The 24579-nt window shown below is 35.4% G+C and overlaps 1 protein-coding gene across 16 annotated transcripts; it reads right to left on the reverse strand.

Annotated features, from left to right (window-relative positions):
- Positions 1-9246: 9246 nt before the first annotated feature.
- Positions 9247-22834, reverse strand: LOC306905342 (scavenger receptor cysteine-rich domain-containing protein DMBT1-like). Of its 16 annotated transcripts, XM_079475878.1 has the most exons (37): positions 22711-22834; positions 22532-22604; positions 22412-22438; positions 22001-22045; positions 21656-21697; positions 21254-21559; positions 20609-20914; positions 20267-20302; positions 20051-20095; positions 19400-19705; positions 19058-19093; positions 18842-18886; positions 18511-18546; positions 18294-18338; positions 17645-17950; positions 17303-17338; positions 17087-17131; positions 16437-16742; positions 16095-16130; positions 15879-15923; positions 15236-15541; positions 14894-14929; positions 14678-14722; positions 14028-14333; positions 13686-13721; positions 13469-13513; positions 12819-13124; positions 12477-12512; positions 12261-12305; positions 11613-11918; positions 11079-11213; positions 10806-10990; positions 10426-10586; positions 10093-10335; positions 9851-10013; positions 9545-9649; positions 9247-9467 (listed from the first exon to the last, which is right to left on the reverse strand). In XM_079475878.1, the coding sequence occupies exons 2-36, from the start codon at positions 22578-22580 to the stop codon at positions 9548-9550; spliced, it is 4554 nt and encodes a 1517-aa protein (XP_079332004.1). In that variant the 5' UTR covers positions 22581-22604; positions 22711-22834; the 3' UTR covers positions 9247-9467; positions 9545-9547. The 16 variants fall into 16 exon arrangements, with proteins under 16 accessions (XP_079332004.1, XP_079332013.1, XP_079332012.1 ...); XM_079475887.1 differs by lacking the exon at positions 20051-20095; XM_079475886.1 differs by lacking the exon at positions 18294-18338.
- Between the last annotated feature and the right edge of the window lie 1745 nt (positions 22835-24579).

The raw sequence follows: 24579 nt of genomic DNA on the forward strand, positions 1-24579 counted from the left end.
TCATTTCATCAGCATTTTTAGATGTATTGTGGCTTTCCAGTTCAGTGTCTGTTGAATTTCAACAAAATCAAACATCAGGAGGGACATTAAGTCATCCAATAGCAATGTGAAAGACGAACAGCATGAGTTTAAGATTCCTATATTCGTGTACAGAAATACTGTTGTGTTGTTTAATATTAACTTGTTTTGTGTGCAGTATTTGAGGTGTGAAAAAAACAGAGCTTTTGTTATTTTGACCTACAATTTTCAAGGGTGAAATATTGTTAGTAGTTCATAGAAGGAAACAAAAAATGATTTTTTACCTAAATAACAAATTGAAATCAATGTAAAGGGTTACACTTTTTTTCAGTGGCTGTATATCGCATTTAACCCTCTAAAATTTTAAATATTTTGGATAGATGGATGGATAGATGGAGGGAGTCAGAGAGAGAGAGAGCGAGACGGGCGGACTGACGGATAGATTCATGCAGAAAAATTGCAGATTTGTTTTAATTTGAACTTCATTTTAAATGAAAATGTATGCATTTGTCAGAAGCGACTTACATTAAATTACGCTATACATTGTATCTAAGTACATGCAATCCCTGGGATTGAACCCATGACCTTGGCGTAGCTAGAGCCATGCTCCTACGACTGAGCCACAGGAAAGATATGAATATGAATCTCCGTCTAGTTTTGAAGAGAACAGATGAAACCTAAGAGGAAAGCAATTCCCATCTGAGCTGTGTTTCAGGTTCACTCATTACGGCGAGATAACAAACACTAACACCGGTTACGCTCGGTCAAACCTTTATGAGTCCCAGAGACCTCTCAAACTGGTGTCATAGAGCTCGCAACATTTAATTTGACCTCTGAGTCATCCAGCGCTCATCCTCAATCCCAGATCCCCCGGGAGCAGATCAGAGCCTGAGAAGCATCTGTTGAGTTAGTTTAAAACCCCGTCCTGGCTGCCAACAAAGATGGACGCGGTGCTTTAGGCCCTATTGCCATGCCAACCGAGGCTTTACAAGGATAAATTCAGCATCTGGACCGGTCTGTACTCGCTCCTAACTCGCCACTCCCATCTTTCCCAGACACTGGGGGATATCTTGAAGCGCGACACCTCGTGCAATTTAGGCACTGTGTAATTAGACGCAGTAGCGTGAAGCTAAATAAGGCCCGACCTACCTAATATGAGAATGGGGTGATGAATCACTCCAGAATATAATTTTAATCACAGTAATCTATGATATTTGTTTGTATCGGATATAAAGCAAGGGCATCATTAGGGATGTGGGGAGGCTCAGAAGCGTGCAAAAGTTAACAGGCTATACTTATAATGACAATACTACACGTCTGTATTTTTCTAAAACATTGCCTCTCGATGGAAAGCGTAGCGCAACGTGACACACGTCTGCCCACTCTTGCCTTGGTTGTCTTCTCCTTTGCCTAAATTGTCAGAACAGACAGAACACAAACCAGTAGCCGTCAGTTTATGACACGATGCATAGAAAACACCAAAGAGGAAGCGGATGAGAAAGAACGGGCTGCCCGTGAAGGATGTATGTGCAGTCTTAATGGGAGAGTCGAGGTAGTCGTCCGTGTCACATCAGAGATACAGGGTGCAGGAGATGGAGACAGAATGGAGCTTCTGCCGTGTGCCATAGGCCGGAAAAGAGACAGCTGATATTGAATGATAACTGTAAAGTCGAGTGAAAGACGATCGAGAGCGTGCGGCCGAGGATGTCCAGAGAGATCTAAACATTGTCAGTCGGTGAGGACATACAGAAAAGCAGTTTGAGTTAGGAGAGAGGAGACGTGGGGCTACTCTCTGTCAGACATGAGAGCTTAAAAGAAACGTTATTGATCATTTTGGTATATAAATAAAAGTGCATGAAGGTGAGGGGACGTGTTGACATTATTTACTCATCACCTTAATTTACGTAAGTGTTTTAATAGCAAGTATCTGAAATAAAAACAATAAAGAATATATGCACGATGTACAGTCTGTGAAGAAAAAGACTTTAACAGCTATACAAATACAAATATATAAATGTCATCATTTGTTTACCCCCACGGTGTTCAAAACCTGTCTATGGCTGTTTCTTCTGTGAAACACAAAGGAAGATAAGTTGAGAAATGTCTCGGTGGTTATGTGTTCATACAATGGAGGTCAATGGGGGCCAATGTTGTTTGGTTACCAACATTCTTCAAAATATCTTCCATCTTCTTCAGAAGAAAGAAAGAGAAAACATGATTAAACTGACATGAAGGTGAGCAAATGATTAAACAATTTTCTTGACAGACGACCGGTGACTCTTGAGTACAAAGGTGTATAAAAGGTCTCTTAATGATCTCTCTTCTTTGTTCCGCAGAAACGAAAATAACGGCATACAGGTTTGGGAAAATAACGTCAGGTTTTCACATGCTCCGACTTAACAGACAAAACCATTATTTCATCAATTATTAAAGCATCATTACGCCGGGTTCCTGTTTATGACAGCGTGTTTGCTAGATAATTCTTCTCTCCAGATGAGACAGGTACAGGTAATGTCCTTTTGGTCTCCGTGATATTAGTTTCTGCTATTTTAATGAGTTCTCTGTAGATCACATTCGTGAGCCAGTGATATCACTGTATGCCGGAATCATTTAAATCAAACATGCCACAAAGTCAGCGTTTCATTACTGAGAAAACGCGCACAGAAAACTCACACAGACACGTGAATGAATGGCTGGGCCAAAAGTAATCAGCAGAATGTCTACGTGTCTGAGACTGTGGATGTGTACGGTGGTGACATGAGAACTTCTCCTGTGCTTTCTTGCATAAAACATTTCATTATCGTTCTTAAATGAGTTGCTTTGGTGGGGGATTGTGTATTCTGAGGGGTCATACTTTATGATGGGATTGTTTCACAGTTGTAGATTTCCTAATTCCTGGAGGCAATACTTTGAAGGAGTTGACTCAAAAATTATGTGTTGTGAGAAGCGGTTGGCATCAAGTGTCACACACATCCGGGTCAACGTGTGCTTGTAAATGTCAACATCATTTATTAAATATTCATTTGAAGTTACGATTTAAAGGGATAGTTCGACCACATATGAACATTTTGGCACCATTTAATCGCCCTCGCGTTGTAAATGACTGTGATCTGCTGAACACAAAGGAAGATATTTGGAAGAATCTGATTAATTTTCAGTTCTTGGACATCTACTACCATAGTAGGAAAAAATGTAATGTTAGTTAAAGATGGCCCAAAACAGTTTGCTCTCCTAAATTCTTCATAATGTCAAACACACATAAAAGAAGTACACTATAGTAAGTAGTAAGCAAGCTTCACGTATTAAATATCTCCAAAGCTTCACAGAGTTGCAGACAAACAAGCTTTTGTAGAATCACAGACGCTTGTTATTAATCTTACCGTGATTTATTCTCTCTCCCTGTTTCTCTCTCCCTCTCTCGTGGCGGGTTAATGGCCCTTGTCCCCTGTTTGATTAGTTCATTTCTATGGCCTTTAAATAATAATCCACCCAGTTCAAGCTTTGCCAGGGCTGGTGATGCTAAAATTGCATCTGTGAGTGTGTGTGTTCATTTGCATTAAGCATCTAAAAGTCAAATCTTCAAATAGGGACAAATGTCAATTTTGAAGCCTTGATAAATGTTTGGACGTCACCGAATATTGGAGAGCAAATGGGCTCTTTGAGACGAGAAGAATGTTACTTATGAAAGTATGGTACTAAAATTGTGTTCATTAATATATTCTTTCGTTTTAAAAAAAAATGTAATCATGTCCAATGCGTTTTACATGTCCTGTGAAAGACTGGCCACCTGTCCATGATGTTTTCCGGTTCAGCCTGACATACCAGTTAGTATTGCTGATGGATATATCATTACATAATGTACCGTTAACAAAGTGTACACAATAAGGTACATTTAATCTTATAGTCTTTTACTATCCATCCAGGGCTACTGAATATTGAAGGAAAATGCGATACTTGCTTGCTAAATAATGCAACACACTGTATAATTTGTGGTATGAGAACGTTTTACGTTTGTAAAATCATTTGTTACTTTATTCAAATATATTCAAAATCTAAAAAAAAATATAAACAACATGCATATTTTCGGATCATTGATCATCATCCCCGTGCGCATATATAGGCACCGTTTTTCACTTGCCAGTCAACATTATCCTCGTCTCTATGCATACAACATTTTGATTCTGTATATAGAGTCCTAGTAATTGCAAACCATTGCAATATGCACATTTATGATATTTAGATACATTGATGCATTGTGCAGCCCTATGCCCACAAGCCATATTTCCTATTCTGATGAAAGAAACAACACAGCAGCTCTCCTTTCCCTTATGGAATAAGGTAGGCCTTATAAACTTGCTCAAACCTTAATGGATAATAAATGAAAGTTTTTAATCTTTATAGTAGGCTAATTACAATGCATTACACAGGGTAACGGAACCACAGATGGAACCACTATATCCGCTGTTGAAAAAGAGAAGGTGCGGGTGAAAATTATTCTTGTTAGAGAAGAACACACCCGGAGGTTGTAAAAATGCAAAGAAAATTTGGGCCTTTTCATATACCACTAACAGTCATGTCATTGCCAACAAAGCAACTACATCGCCGGGTGGATCTTTTGAATAACACTATTCACAAATCAATTTCAATTTCATCCCCAGCTTGAGAAGGTGAGATGCAAATCGATCATGTTAGACAAACGTGCTTCTTTCAGCACCAGGATACAGAGAGACGCACTAAAACACATAGCTAAATATTGTGAAACAAATGAAACGTCTCGGGCTCAATATTTTAGTATGCAGCGCCATCTGACGGCCATTTATCAGAATGCAATATAGAATATATGAAATGTCACTGTGTTGCTTTTCTGTATGAGTCCACAAAGATCAAAAAGAGAAACCACGCAAATTCTTAGTTTAGAATGTAAAACCATTATGATTCCCAAAGACATATAATAGTCACTTTAATTGTTAAAGTACCAGTGAAATGACACACCAAGATCAGCAGGCAAACAGCTCACAGACAGATTATTGAGTGTTGATTCTAGCCACAACATTTATCAGATAAAGAGCGCTGTGGGCTCGTTAGGAGAGGGCCAGTTCAAATCAAAGATTTGACTTTCCCAGTTAAAAGGAATGACTGTCGATTCACATGCAGCAAATACTTCATTAATAAGAAAAGAGGTGAAAAGATTATCCGAATGTGGCTAGTGTTCAGTGTAAAATGATAGTGTAGTTGGCTTTTGGGGACTGGTCCAATCTGGATATGATAACTGTAGAAATTAGTCTTCCCAGTTAGAAATGCTGGGACCACCAAAGTAATGGTGACCACCAAAGTAATATTATAAAAGTGTAAACGAATGTTGTAAAACGTTTGTGAATTTATTTTTTAAAGGGTGCATTCGACTGTGGAGGCCCACATGCCTGAAATCACTAAGCCCGCCCCTTTTCATAAAAATCTGAAATGGAAATAGATCTAACATCAGGATTTTGTACAACAGCTGCAAACCAGTATCATTGCCACAAGGGGGCGAAGAGAGACTGCCAGCTCATTCCATCAGAGAGAAACGGAATGAGTGAATGTTTTTTACAATGTTTGTTGCCTATTGTGATGGAGCAACCAGGTATTGCTTACTTACCAATTAAATGTGGTGAGAGGAGACACCTGTTGCGAGATCACCCTTCTTTGTTTAGATTTTTTTATCTATTTCCTTAGATAATGTTCTAAAAATGTCTTAAATTTCATTTTCCATTATACCTGTGGAATAAAATCCAGGGGCTGGATTCACAAAATTGTTCTTAAGACAAAATATAAGATTTTTCTTAAGATAAATTATAGGAATAGAATGACATACAGTGTGCTTTGTAAATCAATTTTGACAAAAACGTTTAAGAAGAAGAAGTCTTTTGGGAGCACAAAACATTCCTAGCTTTTATCCTATTTTTCTTAAGTTAGAATTTAAGAAAAAATATGGCAGTTAAGAAAAATTGTCTTCTTGTGAATCCACCCCAGGTTCATAATGAATGCATATGCAAACCTTGTTTTTTATTCTACGCTTTGAAATTTATAAATTGTAGTTAGCATAAATGCATGTATTGAACTAATTTACTCTACCAAATGTTTATTCTAACAATAGTAAAACTGAATGAGACTTTGATCTGTAAGTAGTCCTGTCAAATATTTCTAAAAAGACCACCTTTTCCATAGGATTTTGTTAATCTGCTGTAAATCAGATGTAAGATCGTGTTATTTAGGCTATGTGTCAGTGATTATTGCTTTGCAATTATTTTCATTGATTGAAGTGTCTAATGCATAACAGTGGCTGTAAAATATGTATATTATGTACAGTATATAGGCCATTATACAAATATGGTTTGGCTGTGCTGCAGAATTTGTCGGTGCAAGACGCAGAGCAAGTTTTTCAGTTTTTCAGTGAAGTTTCATTCCCTCTACACGATACATCATCCAACCATATCTGTCCTGAACCTTGTCCAAAATAAGCACTGCTCTTCGCCTCTATAACAGCACCACAGTCCAGCTGTCGACACACCACTGCAGCATCTGATAGATCCCAACCATCATCACACACAGTTCCCCAAACTCCATCATGAAGAACCTCCACTCTTCCAGAACACACGCCGCCACCATTCACCAACCTGGCATCTGCTGCGTTTATCCATAAAATGATACAACAATAGAACAATAGTTTCATAACTGTAAGAATCATATTTCCTGTTGTTAATTCAATTTTACACTAGAATTTTTTCTGAAGTCCTGTTCTACGTGTATTATCAACTTTTATTATTCCAAATGCATATTTATTTTCCTTTCGTTATATTTTTATTGATTATTATTTCTTTCAAAACTATTTAGAAACCAAATTATTAACCACAATTGACAATTTTGAAGGATGAATGAAGAGAATCTCCCTTTGCAAAATTACCTGAGATGAAATACCGCTGCAGACTACTGTAGATTTTCTGTTCTTCAGAATAACCAGCAGTGATGCTGAACTATCAGATTCACAATCTAAGCACTATGGGTAAATATGGGTGGACCGTGACTAAAACTAGAATTTCCAGAAGCAATTCCACAACAATACTAAAACCTTTTCCGAATTCCTGCTGAATAAGATCTATTGTTGGAAATAGGCTTCAGATATTGGAGCTTTTGCTTCCTTGTAAAGCATTTTAAAACAGCCTTATACAAAATGGCTTGAATAACATTTAATAGTCACCTTCGAAGGTTTTATCTGAATTTTGAGCAGTTTCGATATATTCGATAGCTTTATGTTATCGCTTTCCATATAGCAAAAAATGAGGAACAAGTCTATTTCATTTATGGAAAAAGACAGAGACCCTAAATGTATTCTAAATGCAATACATGAAAAATATTAAACTCTTTTCTCATTTCTAAATAGAAAACTGTGGAACATCCAGAACCTCCTAATTCTACAAATCACGTTCTGCTTGGAATTATAAGGTTCTACCAAACATTTATTCAAACAGTTCATTTTACGCAAAACAGTTGACTTATAATTTTTAAGTCAACTAAAAATTTGTTTTAATATTGTGATTCCATGAATAAAATGTTACATTGAATTCTTCTTATAACATTTATTTTATGTTTTTAATTAATAAAAATGTTCTTGTTCATAAATGGCAGTGCTAGATATTTTTTCAATGCAGATGTTCATTTAAGGTAGAAAGTTTTTCACAGAAAGTGTGACTGGCTTTCTCTCCAGGGATAAGACTGAAATAACATGCGCACATGTTTATTGGTAAGACCCCGTGAATTCCAATATTGAGATTATGACCTTACTAGGGTAAATATTGTTAAATGTAAGATATTAAAAGAAAAGATAAAAATGGATAAAAGAAAGCTGATCATGATTGGTCATGTTGTGTGCTAATGAACTCACACATAGAACCTTATAGAAGAGTTAGACTACAGAGAACCTTTAGTTGTCTAAAGAAGCCTTAAAATGTATACACAAAATTCCAAGATGACATTATGTACTGTACATCTCCATTTTGTTTGGTTTTCCTCATTATCAGTCCACTGTTAAACTTTTCTAGTGCAGGGCAAGAGTTTTGAAGCACACATACAGTGCAGGATGATGAGGACAATAGCTTAATGTAAGATTATGTCAAATGATGTAACTTTCATGTTTCAGAACTGCCATTTTATCACTGTCATTTGCAAGGGGTGTACCCAGTACTCTTTTTTTAGGGGTGGCCAGGATAAACCCTGTGATTTTAGTAGGGTGACCAAATGATCCTTACAGATAGATATTAATTAACATCAACTGTAATTCACACCAATTCTTCACTTCACATAGTTTGTTGATCAAGTTAAAAAGACTGATTTTTCTGACCTGATCCTCCGGTTCGCGATGAACCTCCATGATACACTGCACTGAACGATTAAGCGGTTAGCAGCTGTTCAGCTATAGCGCTCAGACTGTTTGCGTCACTGCGTCAGCGTATGACATCATGTTAACGCAGTGCATACGCGAAATGATCTGCACTGTAGCACTCTGTAAAGTCGCAGACAAAGATTCGCACAACAGGGGTGGCCAGATAGGTGGCCATCTATCACTCAGGGGTAGCCGTGGCCACCCATGACCACCCATGACCACCATGTAGCTACGCCCCAATATGGTTTTCTAAAAATGTGTACTTGCAATTTTCTTACGAAAGCTCATAACTAGAGTGATAAAGCCCTTGAGACAAGACCCCAGTGACTGGATACATGTCTGTATAGATGTATATATATATTATTGGCAGCAGTTTGCCAGTAACTTAGTGTAGATTTTGATTTATGTAATTTACTGGCGACAGTTTGTTCAAAGATAAATGATCATTAAACATCAACAAGTCTTAATATAATAAAATAACAGCATCATGCAAAGCATCCTGGTAACCAGAATTAGAAACAGAAAAAGGTTTATGTGGATTTCTTGTTCCCAGAATGCTTTGCATGACGCTGTTATTTTATCGTTTATTTTCTGTAACGATAAAGACTTGTTAATGTTTAATATTTATTTATCTTTGAACAAACTGTTGCCAATATATGACATAAGAACTAATCTACAGTAAGTTACTGGCAACTAGCTGCATAACTACAGCAAAAGCGTTACCTCTCACATAGCAAATTATAAAATAAATTGTGAAGGGGTAGGCTCCTCAACTCAAACAAACGTTTTACAAAAAGATGACATTCAAATAAATCATAATAAGATTTTTTATTATTGATGAATGAGAAAATTTAAGTCTGAAACTAAATTAAATGGAATCAACACAGCGTAATAGTAGCTGTAAATGATTGCAATCACATTGAACATTTCTTAAATGATGCAGGCACTCGTAGGAACAAGACATCGAAATTATATTGAGTAACCATGATAAGGGTCACTAGACTCCTTCACTTCTTCTGGAATCCATGCATCTCTAAACAGGGAACAGAACATAATTCAGTTCATGATAGACTTGAAAGATAATAACATAAATCAAATATAGATATTTACCTTTTAGTTTCCTTTAGACCAGACAAGTGGACCCATAGATATAGAGGCTGTGTCGTGAAAGTCCAGAGATCTGCCGACTCTCAGATGATGTCCAGGGAAACATTGCTGAAGATTGAAATTAAGTTCAAAATGGAAGATTCAGCCAATGATAACATTACAATAACCATCAATAAAGAAGATGCTCAAAAGGTGCATTGATAATTCAATGCAAAGTTGATCAAGTAATAAAGGAATCTTGACAATAAATTCATTTAAAAGGTAATGTCAGAACCATTTACTGAGGAATGACAAGATTTGTGTACTCACAGATGAGCAGGTATTGTTGGTCAGGAGACAAAGGTGAATTCTGCAGTGCAAGTAAACCATAGTGGTGTCTGCCGTGAACGTAAACATTCTAAATGAAAAATGACTGGATGTGGAGACGCCGTTCTGCAGAAGCTGCACTGTGTCGTCATTTGGATTGGGACACCTGAGAATATCAACATGACATGATATATGACCCATACAATTTAAACTCTACAGAAAACAGACACAGAGCATTGTCTCACTCATCAACGATGAGATCCCAGCGGAGAGAGGAATGAGGATCATTCACAGGTGTAGCCCAACACGTGTCGATCACTGAAGCAAACTGATGACTGTCAACTCCATCAATACGCACTTCCACAAACATCGTCTCATTCAGCTCCATATCCACACTGCCAGTGAACGGGTCAGAGAACATGGCGTCCCGATAAGGAATCATCCTGACCTGATATGTCCCCAGAGCTTGAAGGTTTCTGTTCACAATGCTGTTGAAAAATGTAATAACAAAGATTTGTGTAAAATCCGTCCATCAAATGAATGCTTAATTTACATTAGCTGAATGTAGTGGGTCCCACCTCCCCAGAGGGTGGATGTCCATTGAGAGCTCTTGTGTCTGGTGGTAAATACAGCTGAAACGCAACTTCACAAATCTCTTTCTGCTGATGGGAAAATCATGACCAGTTAAGTTTGGATCACTGAGAATAAAGTTTTCATATATGAAGTGAGTGCCATTGGCCTGTGGAAGAGACAAAATGCAGTCATATTTTAATCCAGGGATCTATCTGAGGTTCATGTAACTGATCTCATAATGTACTACTGGACTTTAAATGAAAAGATGAATGCAAGTTGGAACCCCACTAGAAGTTTTCTTAAACTTTGCATCTTGTTGGGTTCCAGTTTGCATTAGATTTGACAACAAGGGTCATTCATAGGGTCATTTAAGGAGTTATCGTACCACAAGCTTTGTACCACAGATGCTGGCATTGTTGTCAAATCTGAACTCTACTCTGCCATTCCGGATTGTTCCTCTACAGCTGGGGTCATTCAGATGTAAAGCATCAGCAGAAAAACCAGCTTCAAAGAGCTGACAGCGAGACAGAGACATGAACCCAGAACTGCTTTCACATGTCTCATTGATATCTGAAGAACAAACGCACCAAACAGATTATCAGCATTGATAAAAAGATTTGGTCATTTCTTGTTTGTGGTTGTTCGAATTGTGACAAACCAAAAGAGTCAGAGCCGGATATGAGATGGCTGTTGTTGTTGTTGTGGTTTTTACAGAAACAGCCGTAAACACCATTCTTCTCTCCACACCACTCATCCTGAGTACAGTTGAGTTCTGAGCACGGGTCTCTCACAGCTGAGACACAAAAACAATTTGCAAGTGTTACTACTACAATTATTTTTATACAATCTATTATTTAGATTTATGCCTGTTAAACTCATATTATTCAACAGAGCTGTGTTTTATAGCCTTTAAGAAAAGTGATGCAGTATAGCATCACTAAACTCCGCTCTCTCGTGGTGCGTTGTTGGTAATAGCAGCCGTCTGAGTTTCCATAAATCTACACTTCGAATTTTCACCAGAAACAGTAGACCATCCGGATCAATTGAGAATACTCATTTCAGCATACTATCATTTGGGACGTACTAATTCTATTTCAGATACTATTTACAACAAATAGTATGTGAATTGGGACGCACCAACATTGTTGTAAAATCTGTCATTAAAAATGTATTTAAAAGATGGAAAGCTCACATTGGCAGATGACTCCAGCATCTTCATGGTGTCCACAGTTGTGTGTCCCCCATGGTCGTGCTGAACAGTTTTTCAGTGAAGTTTCATTCCCTCTACACGCTACATCATCCAACCATATCTGTCCTGAACCTTGTCCAAAATAAGCATTGCTCTTCGCCTCTATAACAGCACCACAGCCCATCTGTCGACACACCACTGCAGCATCTGATAGATCCCAACCATCATCACACACAGTTCCCCAAACTCCATTATGAAGAACCTCCACTCTTCCAGAACACACGCCGCCACCATTCACCATCCTGATATCTACAGTATTAAAGAAAGAAAACATCAGTAAATCAGACGATTGAGAATTTCTTGTTTAACGTGTATTATTATTATAAAATACTTCTGTGTCAAATGTATCTATTTTTTCATTTTACACACAGAAAAATAAATAATCTCAACGATGATAATTAAAAAATTGACTTGGTTATGACATTTTTCATAGCCTTTAAAATGGTATTTCAAACATTACCACCTGGGGGCGCTATGACCAAAAGAAACTACATACTGCAAAACTGTTCTATATTTAAACACACTGTAGTACCATTAATATTTAAAAAAATAATAAAAGTTGAGTCTCTATCATCAACATCATTACAGTACCATTAGTTGCTGAGGTGGACGTGTTAAATATCTCTGGTGTTGTAGCTGAAAGATTAAACACACAAACACACATCAGTGAACATTTTTAGGAAGATTCTGAAATATTGAAATGATTTTAGAGATTATTTTCTGTTGTTCTCTTACAATTCAACAAGCTCAGATTAACTCTGAAAGAAAAAAGATCTGCTTTAAATTCAAAAGATTATGTGTAATAACCTGTTCTAGGTGCATCAGTAGTTTGTGTCCAGCCAACTAAAGAAAAAGAAAAATATGATTAAAATATACTTCTGTGCCAAATGTATATATTTTTTCATTTTACACACAGAAAAATAAATAATCTAAATGATGATAATGAGAAAATTGACTTGATTATGAATTTTAAAACGTTCAAGTTTTTCAAAGCCTTTAAAATGGTATTTCAAAAATCACCACCTGGGGGCGCTATGACCAAAAGAAACTCTACATACCGCAAAACTGTTTTATATTTAAACACACTGTTGTACCATTAATATAAAAATATATATACGAAGCACAATTGGAATAAATGTTGTCACTTACATTGGCAGATGACTCCAGCATCTTCATGGTGTCCACAGTTGTGTGTCCCCCATGGTCGTGCTGAACAGTATTTCAGTGAAGTTTCATTCCCTCTACACGCTACATCATCCAACCATATCTTTCCTGAACCTCGTCCAAAATAAGCATTGCTCTTCGCCTCTATAACAGCACCACAGCCCATCTGTCGACACACCACTGCAGCATCTGATAGATCCCAACCATCATCACACACAGTTCCCCAAACTCCATCATGAAGAACCTCCACTCTTCCAGAACACACGCCGCTACCATTCACCAGCCTGATATCTACAGTATTAAAGAAAGAAAACATCAGTAAATCAGACGATTGAGAATTTCTTGTTTAACGTGTATTATTATTATAAAATACTTCTGTGTCAAATGTATCTATTTTTTCATTTTACACACAGAAAAAAAAAAAATCTCAATGATGATAATTAAAAAATTGACTTGATTATGAAATTTTTCATAGCCTTTAAAATGGTATTTCAAACATTACCACCTGGGGGCGCTATGACCAAAAGAAACTCTACATACTGCAAAACTGTTCTATATTTAAACACACTGTTGTACCATTAACATTTAAAAAAATAATAAAAGTTGATTCTCTATCATCAACATCATTACAGTACCAGTAATTGCTGAGATGGACGTGTTAAATATCACTGGTGTTGTAGCTGAAAGATTAAATACACAAACACAAATCAGTAAAATATTTTTAGGAAGATTCTGAAATATTGAAATGATTTTAGAGATTATTTTCTGTTGTTCTCTTACAATTCAACAAGCTTAGATTAACTCTGAAAGAAAAAAGATCTGCTTTAAATTCAAAAGATTATGTGTAATAACCTGTTCTAGGTGCATCAGTAGTTTGTGTCCAGCCAACTAAAGAAAAAGAAAAATATGATTAAAATATACTTCTGTGTCAAATGTATCTACTTTTTCATTTTACACACAGAAAAATAAATAATCTCAATGATGATAATTAGAAAATTGACTTGATTATGAATTTTAAAACGTTCAAGTTTTTCAAAGCCTTTAAAATGGTATTTCATAAATTACCACCTGGGGGCGCTATGACCAAAAGAAACTCTACATACCGCAAAACTGTTCTATATTTAAACACACTGTTGTACCATTAATATAAAAATATATATACGAAACACAATTGGAATAAATGTTGTCACTTACATTGGCAGATGACTCCAGCATCTTCATGGTGTCCACAGTTGTGTGTCCCCCATGGTCGTGCTGAACAGTATTTCAGTGAAGTTTCATTCCCTCTACACGCTACATCATCCAACCATATCTTTCCTGAACCTCGTCCAAAATAAGCACTGCTCTTCGCCTCTATAATAGCACCACAGCCCATCTGTCGACACACCACTGCAGCATCTGATAGATCCCAACCATCATCACACACAGTTCCCCAAACTCCATCATGAAGAACCTCCACTCTTCCAGAACACACGCCGCCACCATTCACCAGCCTGATATCTACAGTATTAAAGAAAGAAAACATCAGTAAATCAGATGATTGAGAATTTCTTGTTTAACGTGTATTATTATTATAAAATACTTCTGTGTCAAATGTATCTATTTTTTCATTTTACACACAGAAAAATAAATAATCTCAATGATGATAATTAGAAAATTGACTTGATTATGAAATTTTTCATAGCCTTTAAAATTGTATTTCAAAAATCACCACCTGGGGGCGCTATGACCAAAAGAAACTCTACATACTGCAAAACTGTTCTATATTTAAACACACTGTTGTACCATTAACATTTAAAAAAATAATAAAAGTTGAGTCTCTATCATCAACATCATTACAGTACCAGTAATTGCTGAGATGGACGTGTTAAATATATCTGGTGTTGTAGCTGAAAGATTAAATACACAAACACAAATCAGTAAAATATTTTAGGAAGATTCTGAAATATTGAAAGGATTTTAGAGATTATTTTCTGTTGTTCTCTTACAATTCAACGAGCTTAGATTAACTCTGAAAGAAAAAAGATCTGCTTTAAATTCAAAAGATTATGTGTAATAACCTGTTCTAGGTGCATCAGTAGTTTGTGTCCAGCCAACTAAAGAAAAAGAAAAATATGATTAAAATATACTTCTGTGCCAAATGTATCTACTTTTTCATTTTACACTCAGAAAAATAAATAATCTCAATGATGATAATGAGAAAATTGACTTGATTATGAATTTTAAAACGTTCAAGTTTTTTAAAGCCTTTAAAATGGTATTTCAAAAATCACCAACTGGGGGCGCTATGACCAAAAGAAACTCTACATACCGCAAAACTGTTCTATATTAAAACACACTGTTGTACCATTAATATAAAAATATATATATGAAACACAATTGGAATAAATGTTGTCACTTACATTGGCAGATGACTCCAGCATCTTCATGGTGTCCACAGTTGTGTGTCCCCCATGGTCGTGCTGAACAGTATTTCAGTGAAGTTTCATTCCCTCTACACGCTACATCATCCAACCATATCTGTCCTGAACCTTGTCCAAAATAAGCATTGCTCTTCGCCTCTATAACAGCACCACAGCCCATCTGTCGACACACCACTGCAGCATCTGATAGATCCCAACCATCATCACACACAGTTCCCCAAACTCCATCATGAAGAACCTCCACTCTTCCAGAACACACGCCGCTACCATTCACCAGCCTGATATCTATTAAAGAAAGAAAACATCAGTAAATCAGACGATTGAGAATTTCTTGTTTAACGTGTATTATTATTATAAAATACTTCTGTGTCAAATGCATCTATTTTTTCATTTTACACACAGAAAAATAAATAATCTCAATGATGATAATTAAAAAATTGACTTGATTATGAAATTTTTCATAGCCTTTAAAATGGTATTTCAAACATTACCACCTGGGGGCGCTATGACCAAAAGAAACTACATACTGCAAGACTGTTCTATATTTAAACACACTGTAGTACCATTAATATTTAAAAAAATAATAAAAGTTGAGTCTCTATCATAAACATCATTACAGTACCAGTAATTGCTGAGATGGACGTGTTAAATATCTCTGGTGTTGTAGCTGAAAGATTAAACACACAAACACACATCAGTGAACATTTTTAGGAAGATTCTGAAATATTGAAATGATTTTAGAGATTATTTTCTGTTGTTCTCTTACAATTCAACAAGCTTAGATTAACTCTGAAAGAAAAAAGATCTGCTTTAAATTCAAAAGATTATGTGTAATAACCTGTTCTAGGTGCATCAGTAGTTTGTGTCCAGCCAACTAAAGAAAAAGGAAAATATGATTAAAATATACTTCTGTGTCAAATGTATCTACTTTTTCATTTTACACACAGAAAAATAAATAATCTAAATGATGATAATGAGAAAATTGACTTGATTATGAATTTTAAAACGTTCAAGTTTTTCAAAGCCTTTAAAATGGTATTTCATAAATTACCACCTGGGGGCGCTATGACCAAAAGAAACTCTACATACCGCAAAACTGTTCTATATTTAAACACACTGTTGTGCCATTAATATAAAAATATATATATGAAGCACAATTGGAATAAATGTTGTCACTTACATTGGCAGATGACTCCAGCATCTTCATGGTGTCCACAGTTGTGTGTCCCCCATGGTCGTGCTGAACAGTTTTTCAGTGAAGTTTCATTCCCTCTACACGCTACATCATCCAACCATATCTGTCCTGAACCTTGTCCAAAATAAGCACTGCTCTTCGCCTCTATAACAGCACCACAGCCCATCTGTCGACACACCACTGCAGCATCTGATAGATCCCAACCATCATCACACACAGTTCCCCAAACTCCATCATGAAGAACCTCCACTCTTCCAGAACACACGCCGCTACCATTCACCAGCCTGATATCTACAGTATTAAAGAAAGAAAACATCAGTAAATCAGACGATTGAGAATTTCTTGTTTAACGTGTATTATTATTATAAAATACTTCTGTGTCAAATGTATCTATTTTTCCATTTTACACACAGAAAAATAAATAATCTCAATGATGATAATTAAAAAATTGACTTGATTATGAAATTTTTCATAGCCTTTCAAATGGTATTTCAAACATTACCACCTGGGGGCGCTATGACCAAAAGAAACTCTACATACTGCAAAACTGTTCTATATTTAAACACACTGTTGTACCATTAACATTTAAAAAAATAATAAAAGTTGAGTCTCTATCATCAACATCATTTCAGTACCAGTAATTGCTGAGATGGACGTGTTAAATATCTCTGGTGTTGTAGCTGAAAGATTAAATACACAAACACACATCAGTAAAATATTTTAGGAAGATTCTGAAATATTGAAATGATTTTAGAGATTATTTTCTGTTGTTCTCTTACAATTCAACGAGCTTAGATTAACTCTGAAAGAAAAAAGATCTGCTTTAAATTCAAAAGATTATGTGTAATAACCTGTTCTAGGTGCATCAGTAGTTTGTGTCCAGCCAACTAAAGAAAAAGAAAAATATGATTAAAATATACTTCTGTGCCAAATGTATCTACTTTTTCATTTTACACTCAGAAAAATAAATAATCTCAATGATGATAATGAGAAAATTTACTTGATTATGAATTTTAAAACGTTCAAGTTTTTTAAAGCCTTTAAAATGGTATTTCAAAAATCACCAACTGGGGGCGCTATGACCAAAAGAAACTCTACATACCGCAAAACTGTTCTATATTTAAACACACTGTTGTACCATTAATATAAAAATATATATATGAAACACAATTGGAATAAATGTTGTCACTTACATTGGCAGATGACTCCAGCATCTTCATGGTGTCCACAGTTGTGTGATCCCCATGGTCGTGCTGAACAGTATTTCAGTGAAGTTTCATTCCCTCTACACGCTACATCATCCAACCATATCTGTCCTGAACCTTGTCCAAAATAAGCACTGCTCTTCGCCTCTATAACAGCACCACAGCCCATCTGTCGACACACCACTGCAGCATCTGATAGATCCCAACCATCATCACACACAGTTCCCCAAACTCCATCATGAAGAACCTCCACTCTTCCAGAACACACGCCGCCACCATTCACCAGCCTGATATCTACAGTATTAAAGAAAGAAAACATCAGTAAATCAGACGATTGAGAATTTCTTGTTTAACGTGTATTATTATTATAAAATACTTCTGTGTCAAATGTATCTATTTTTCATTTTACACACAGAAAAATAAATAATCTCAATGATGATAATTAAAAAATTGACTTGATTATGAAATTTTTCATAGCCTTTCAAATGGTATTTCAAACATTACAACCTGGGGGCGCTATAACCAAAAGAAACTCTACATACTGCAAAACTGTTCTATATTTAAACACACTGTTGTACCATTAATATTTAAAAAAATAATAAAAGTTGAGTCTCTATCATCAACATCATTACAGTACCAGTAATTGCTGAGATGGACGTGTTAAATATATCTGGTGTTGTAGCTGAAAGATTAAATACACAAACACACATCAGTAAAATATTTTTAGGAAGATTCTGAAATATTGAAATGATTTTAGAGATTATTTTCTGTTGTTCTCTTACAATTCAACAAGCTCAGATTAACTCTGAAAGAAAAAAGATCTGCTTTAAATTCAAAAGATTATGTGTAATAACCTGTTCTAGGTGTTGCAGTAGTTTGTGTCCAGCCAACTAAAGAAAAAGAAAAATATGATTAAAATATACTTCTGTGCCAAATGTATCTACTTTTTCATTTTACACTCAGAAAAATAAATAATCTCAATGATGATAATTAAAAAATTGACTTGATTATGAAATTTTTCATAGCCTTTCAAATGGTATTTCAAACATTACCACCTGGGGGCGCTATGACCAAAATAAACTCTACATACTGCAAAACTGTTCTATATTTAAACACACTGTTGTACCATTAACATTTAAAAAAATAATAAAAGTTGAGTCTCTATCATCAACATCATTTCAGTACCAGTAATTGCTGAGATGGACGTGTTAAATATCTCTGGTGTTGTAGCTGAAAGATTAAATACACAAACACAAATCAGTAAAATATTTTAGGAAGATTCTGAAATATTGAAATGATTTTAGAGATTATTTTCTGTTGTTCTCTTACAATTCAACGAGCTTAGATTAACTCTGAAAGAAAAAAGATCTGCTTTAAATTCAAAAGATTATGTGTAATAACCTGTTCTAGGTGCATCAGTAGTTTGTGTCCAGCCAACTAAAGAAAAAGAAAAATATGATTAAAATATACTTCTGTGCCAAATGTATCTACTTTTTCATTTTACACTCAGAAAAATAAATAATCTCAATGATGATAATGAGAAAATTTACTTGATTATGAATTTTAAAACGTTCAAGTTTTTTAAAGCCTTTAAAATGGTATTTCAAAAATCACCAACTGGGGGCGCTATGACCAAAAGAAACTCTACATACCGCAAAACTGTTCTATATTTAAACACACTGTTGTACCATTAATATAAAAATATATATATGAAGCACAATTGGAATAAATGTTGTCACTTACATTGGCAGATGACTCCAGCATCTTCATGGTGTCCACAGTTGTGTGTCCCCCATGGTTGTGCTGAACAGTTTTTCAATGAAGTTTCATTCCCTCTACACGATACATCATCCAACCATATCTGTCCTGAACCTTGTCCAAAATAAGCATTGCTCTTCGCCTCTATAACAGCACCACAGCCCATCTGTCGACACACCACTGCAGCATCTGATAGATCCCAACCATCATCACACACAGTTCCCCAAACTCCATCATGAAGAACCTCCACTCTTCCAGAACACACGCCGCCACCATTCACCAGCCTGATATCTACAGTATTAAAGAAAGAAAACATCAGTAAATCAGACGATTGAGAATTTCTTGTTTAACGTGTATTATTATTATAAAATACTTCTGTGTCAAATGTATCTATTTTTTCATTTTACACACAGAAAAATAAATAATCTCAATGATGATAATTAAAAAATTGACTTGATTATGAAATTTTTCATAGCCTTTAAAATGGTATTTCAAACATTACCACCTGGGGGCGCTATGACCAAAAGAAACTCTACATACTGCAAAACTGTTCTATATTTAAACACACTGTTGTACCATTAATATTTAAAAAAAATAATAAAAGTTGAGTCTCTATCATCAACATCATTACAGTACCAGTAATTGCTGAGATGGACGTGTTAAATATATCTGGTGTTGTAGCTGAAAGATTAAATACACAAACACACATCAGTAAAATATTTTAGGAAGATTCTGAAATATTGAAATGATTTTAGAGATTATTTTCTGTTGTTCTCTTACAATTCAACGAGCTTAGATTAACTCTGAAAGAAAAAAGATCTGCTTTAAATTCAAAAGATTATGTGTAATAACCTGTTCTAGGTGCATCAGTAGTTTGTGTCCAGCCAACTAAAGAAAAAGAAAAATATGATTAAAATATACTTCTGTGTCAAATGTATATATTTTTTCATTTTACACACAGAAAAATAAATAATCTCAATGATGATAATGAGAAAATTTACTGGATTATGAATTTTAAAACGTTCAAGTTTTTTAAAGCCTTTAAAATGGTATTTCAAAAATCACCACCTGGGGGCGCTATGACCAAAAGAAACTCTACATACCGCAAAACTGTTCTATATTTAAACACACTGTTGTACCATTAATATAAAAATATATATATGAAGCACAATTGGAATAAATGTTGTCACTTACATTGGCAGATGACTCCAGCATCTTCATGGTGTCCACAGTTGTGTGTCCCCCATGGTCGTGCTGAACAGTTTTTCAGTGAAGTTTCATTCCCTCTACACGCTACATCATCCAACCATATCTGTCCTGAACCTTGTCCAAAATAAGCACTGCTCTTCGCCTCTATAACAGCACCACAGCCCATCTGTCGACACACCACTGCAGCATCTGATAGATCCCAACCATCATCACACACAGTTCCCCAAACTCCATCATGAAGAACCTCCACTCTTCCAGAACACACGCCGCCACCATTCACCAGCCTGATATCTACAGTATTAAAGAAAGAAAACATCAGTAAATCAGATGATTGAGAATTTCTTGTTTAACGTGTATTATTATTATAAAATACTTCTGTGTCAAATGTATCTATTTTTCATTTTACACACAAAAAAATAAATAATCTCAATGATGATAATTAAAAAATTGACTTGATTATGAAATTTTTCATAGCCTTTCAAATGGTATTTCAAAAATCACCAACTGGGGGCGCTATGACCAAAAGAAACTCTACATACCGCAAAACTGTTCTATATTTAAACACACTGTTGTACCATTAATATAAAAATATATATATGAAACACAATTGGAATAAATGTTGTCACTTACATTGGCAGATGACTCCAGCATCTTCATGGTGTCCACAGTTGTGTGTCCCCCATGGTCGTGCTGAACAGTATTTCAGTGAAGTTTCATTCCCTCTACACGCTACATCATCCAACCATATCTGTCCTGAACCTTGTCCAAAATAAGCATTGCTCTTCGCCTCTATAACAGCACCACAGCCCAGCTGTCGACACACCACTGCAGCATCTGATAGATCCCAAGCATCATCACACACAGTTCCCCAAACTCCATCATGAAGAACCTCCACTCTTCCAGAACACACGCCGCCACCATTCACCAGCCTGATATCTACAGTATTAAAGAAAGAAAACATCAGTAAATCAGACGATTGAGAATTTCTTTATGATATAACATGTTAAACACTCTTCTCTTGAACATAGTTACCTTTGATTCCTGAGATGGACGTGTTCAATGTCACTGGTGTAGCTAATAAAACACATACACAACATTATAAAGTATTGAGGAAGATTCTACATTAATTTCAGAGATTTATGTCTGATAGATTCATATTATTCAACAAAGGTGTGTATTATAGCCTTTTAGAAATGTTATGTTTTTATTTCTATAATCTATATCAAGTATATAATCTATTATCAGCAAAACAATACGAAAGCAGAAAATTGTTTTACTTTTTTATATGATCTGACCCCAATAACATGATACACACATGAACACATGACGAACAAAATAATAAAAGTTGATTCTCTATCATCAACATCATTACAGTACCAGTAATTGCTGTGATGGACGTGTTAAATATCATTGGTGTTGAAGCTGAAAGATTGAAAATTGAACGTTTTTCAAAGCCTTTAAAATGGTATTTCAAAAATTATGTTGACCATTCACCAGCCTGATATCTGTTTTTGTCAGAACAAAATGATTCTATCTAATAGAATTATAATTACAGTTGTTGTCTATAAGACAAAAAATCTAATTTTAAAATTATCACATTTTCTCAATTAATCTTTACCAAATGTTGCCCTTATGATTATCAGAACATTTAAGCAAGAACTCTTTGATTTTTATAAAGGTACTAAGCATCTTAGCTAATAATAAAACTGCCAATAAATATGTAAAATAATTATTTATCCATATTCTGAAGAATCTGTTCATTTTAACTATAGAATTAAATACATTTACCTGTTATTTGTCCTTTTGTGATTTCACCTGTAAGAGTTCACATCATAATTCAACATATGAACATCCATTAAGTTGTATTAGACACTTTTAAAGAGTAAAGAGTAAGAGTACAACTCTCACCACTTATCAGCAGCAGTATCGACAGACACGATAAGATAAGAAACCTCATGGTGACCAAATTGACTTCATGCACCTAAATAAATTATCCATTTTTGAAGTACAAAAAACAATTGAATGTGTAAAAAGTAAAAGATTTAGAAAAGGATGAAATGAAAACAATACCGCTTTGTTAAATTTACCTTAGATTAAATATACCGCTGCAGACTAGATGCTCTGTTCTTTAAAATAACCAGCGTTCAGTGATGCTGAACTATCAGATTCACAATCAAGCAATTTGTGATAAACGTGGTGGGTGGACAGAACTATTTATTAGAACCACCGGTTCAATAAAAAACAGAACTGCGGCCTGTAACTTTGAAGAATGATGCTGTGTGGTTGCTGGACTAGCATACGCCTACATTACTTACAACAACACCCGTGCAATTGAGATAAAAAGTAAAAATAGGTCATTTAAATGGTTCACATAGCTACAGAGTTGGAAATGTAGAATTATTGTGTTCTCAAACAAACGATAATCTTTTTTTTTCATTTCTCCAGCAGGTTTGTTTGGACCTTTTTCTTCATTCTTCAGTAAAGTGATGTGTGGTAGTCTATACGGTTTTGTTTTGGTTGTGTGTCTTTGTTATTGTGAACAAACACACTTTACATAGTCAAAGCTCTTGTGACAACTGTCCCCGGTGTCTTTTGACAGGTCTTCAGGCATCCCTCTAAAGTAGTTGTATTAGTAGTCACATATCTGAGTCACATATCACTTAACACAGTTGTTCCAACAAACTGTTAAATTAACCCAACGCTTGATTTTCCATGTTTGGCCTGACTATGGGAGTAGTATAAACACTTAAAACAAAACAGAAATCCAAAACTAAACACTTCCCACGAGGGGGCAAAAATAGACTAACCGAAAACACGACACACCGTCAAAAAAGGTACGGCAAGGAAAGGGTAGGTTTAGGTAAAGCAAGGCAAGGCAAGCCAAGAATGGGAAACAAGCAAGGCAATATTGCACAACGAATGAGCACAGGATAATATACATGATGGCATTAAATAGGGAGACTAGCAAAGGAGATAACAATCATGACAATGTTTCTTTTGAGAGTTAGTTGTTTCCGGTTTTATGAGTTTTATCTGCCAAATGAGGAGATTGTTTAACTGGGGGGTTTGGGTTATCGTCCTTATCAAAGGTTCACAAATAAGGTTATTGTATGTTGTTTTTTAAGAAGATGTTTTAGGTTTGTGTTTTTTATGACCTGTTGTTGTGTCGAAAGGCACTGCCTTGAAGACCATTATCTGACAAATGAGGAAAGTGTTTGTGACGTTGGGTTATTAAATCTTTTCAATGTGCAATAAACTGCCTTTTTATTTAGATAATAGATAATAATCCTGTGAGAATAGGGCTCTAGTCATGTTTTCTGTGTTTTGAGACATTCATTAATTTACCTTTTTATCTGTTTTAATGTAAGTTGTTTGTACTAGTATTAAGTAGCTGCTGCCATGGTATTTGGAAATGGCTTGTAAGTTTGCTGAAATTGTATTGTTTGCACTTTAATTCAACACAATTCGATACCCTACATAACTGACATGATTTTCTGGTCCTTTTTCACCCAGAAATGGGTGCTATCTATTTTTGGCTCCAAAGTGAATGTCATATGTTTTTTTGATCAAATTGTTTTGAACAACATAAGGGTGACTAAAATTTTGTATTAAAATTTTGCAGCATTCGCACAAGATACATCATTATTATTTGGGCACCTATAGAGTACTTTTAAAGTGTTATAAGGTTGCATGAGTGTCATGAAAAATCCAGGCTCGGCCACTGCTTACAGGTGTGCGCACGTACACTTTAAGTAAGGATTCTTCGCACAGTTTTATAAATGAGACCCCTGGTACGTCGTCTCGACTTAACTGAGTGGTCTGAGATTGCATCACACCCTCTCCTGGCTGCATTATTATTTGTAAAATGGGTGCTTTGTGGAGTGTATATATATACACGATTATATGACGGTAAACTATTTACAATTTCATTTATGTAGGATGTGTGATTGCTGGAC

Source organism: Barbatula barbatula, assembly GCF_947034865.1.
Source record: "Barbatula barbatula genome assembly, chromosome: 16".
NCBI lineage: Eukaryota > Metazoa > Chordata > Actinopteri > Cypriniformes > Nemacheilidae > Barbatula > Barbatula barbatula.

Excerpts from the sequence above, each read along its gene's own strand:
- LOC306905342 (XM_079475878.1), bottom strand. The coding sequence starts at position 22,580 with ATGAGGTTTCTTATCTTATCGTGTCTGTCGATACTGCTGCTGATAAGT. Across the intron at positions 17,132-17,302 it reads TACTGATGCACCTAGAACAG|CTACAACACCAGAGATATTT; the intron begins GTTATTACACAT and ends TTAATCTTTCAG. Across the intron at positions 10,587-10,805 it reads TCTGTGGTACAAAGCTTGTG|GCCAATGGCACTCACTTCAT; the intron begins GTACGATAACTC and ends TCTCTTCCACAG.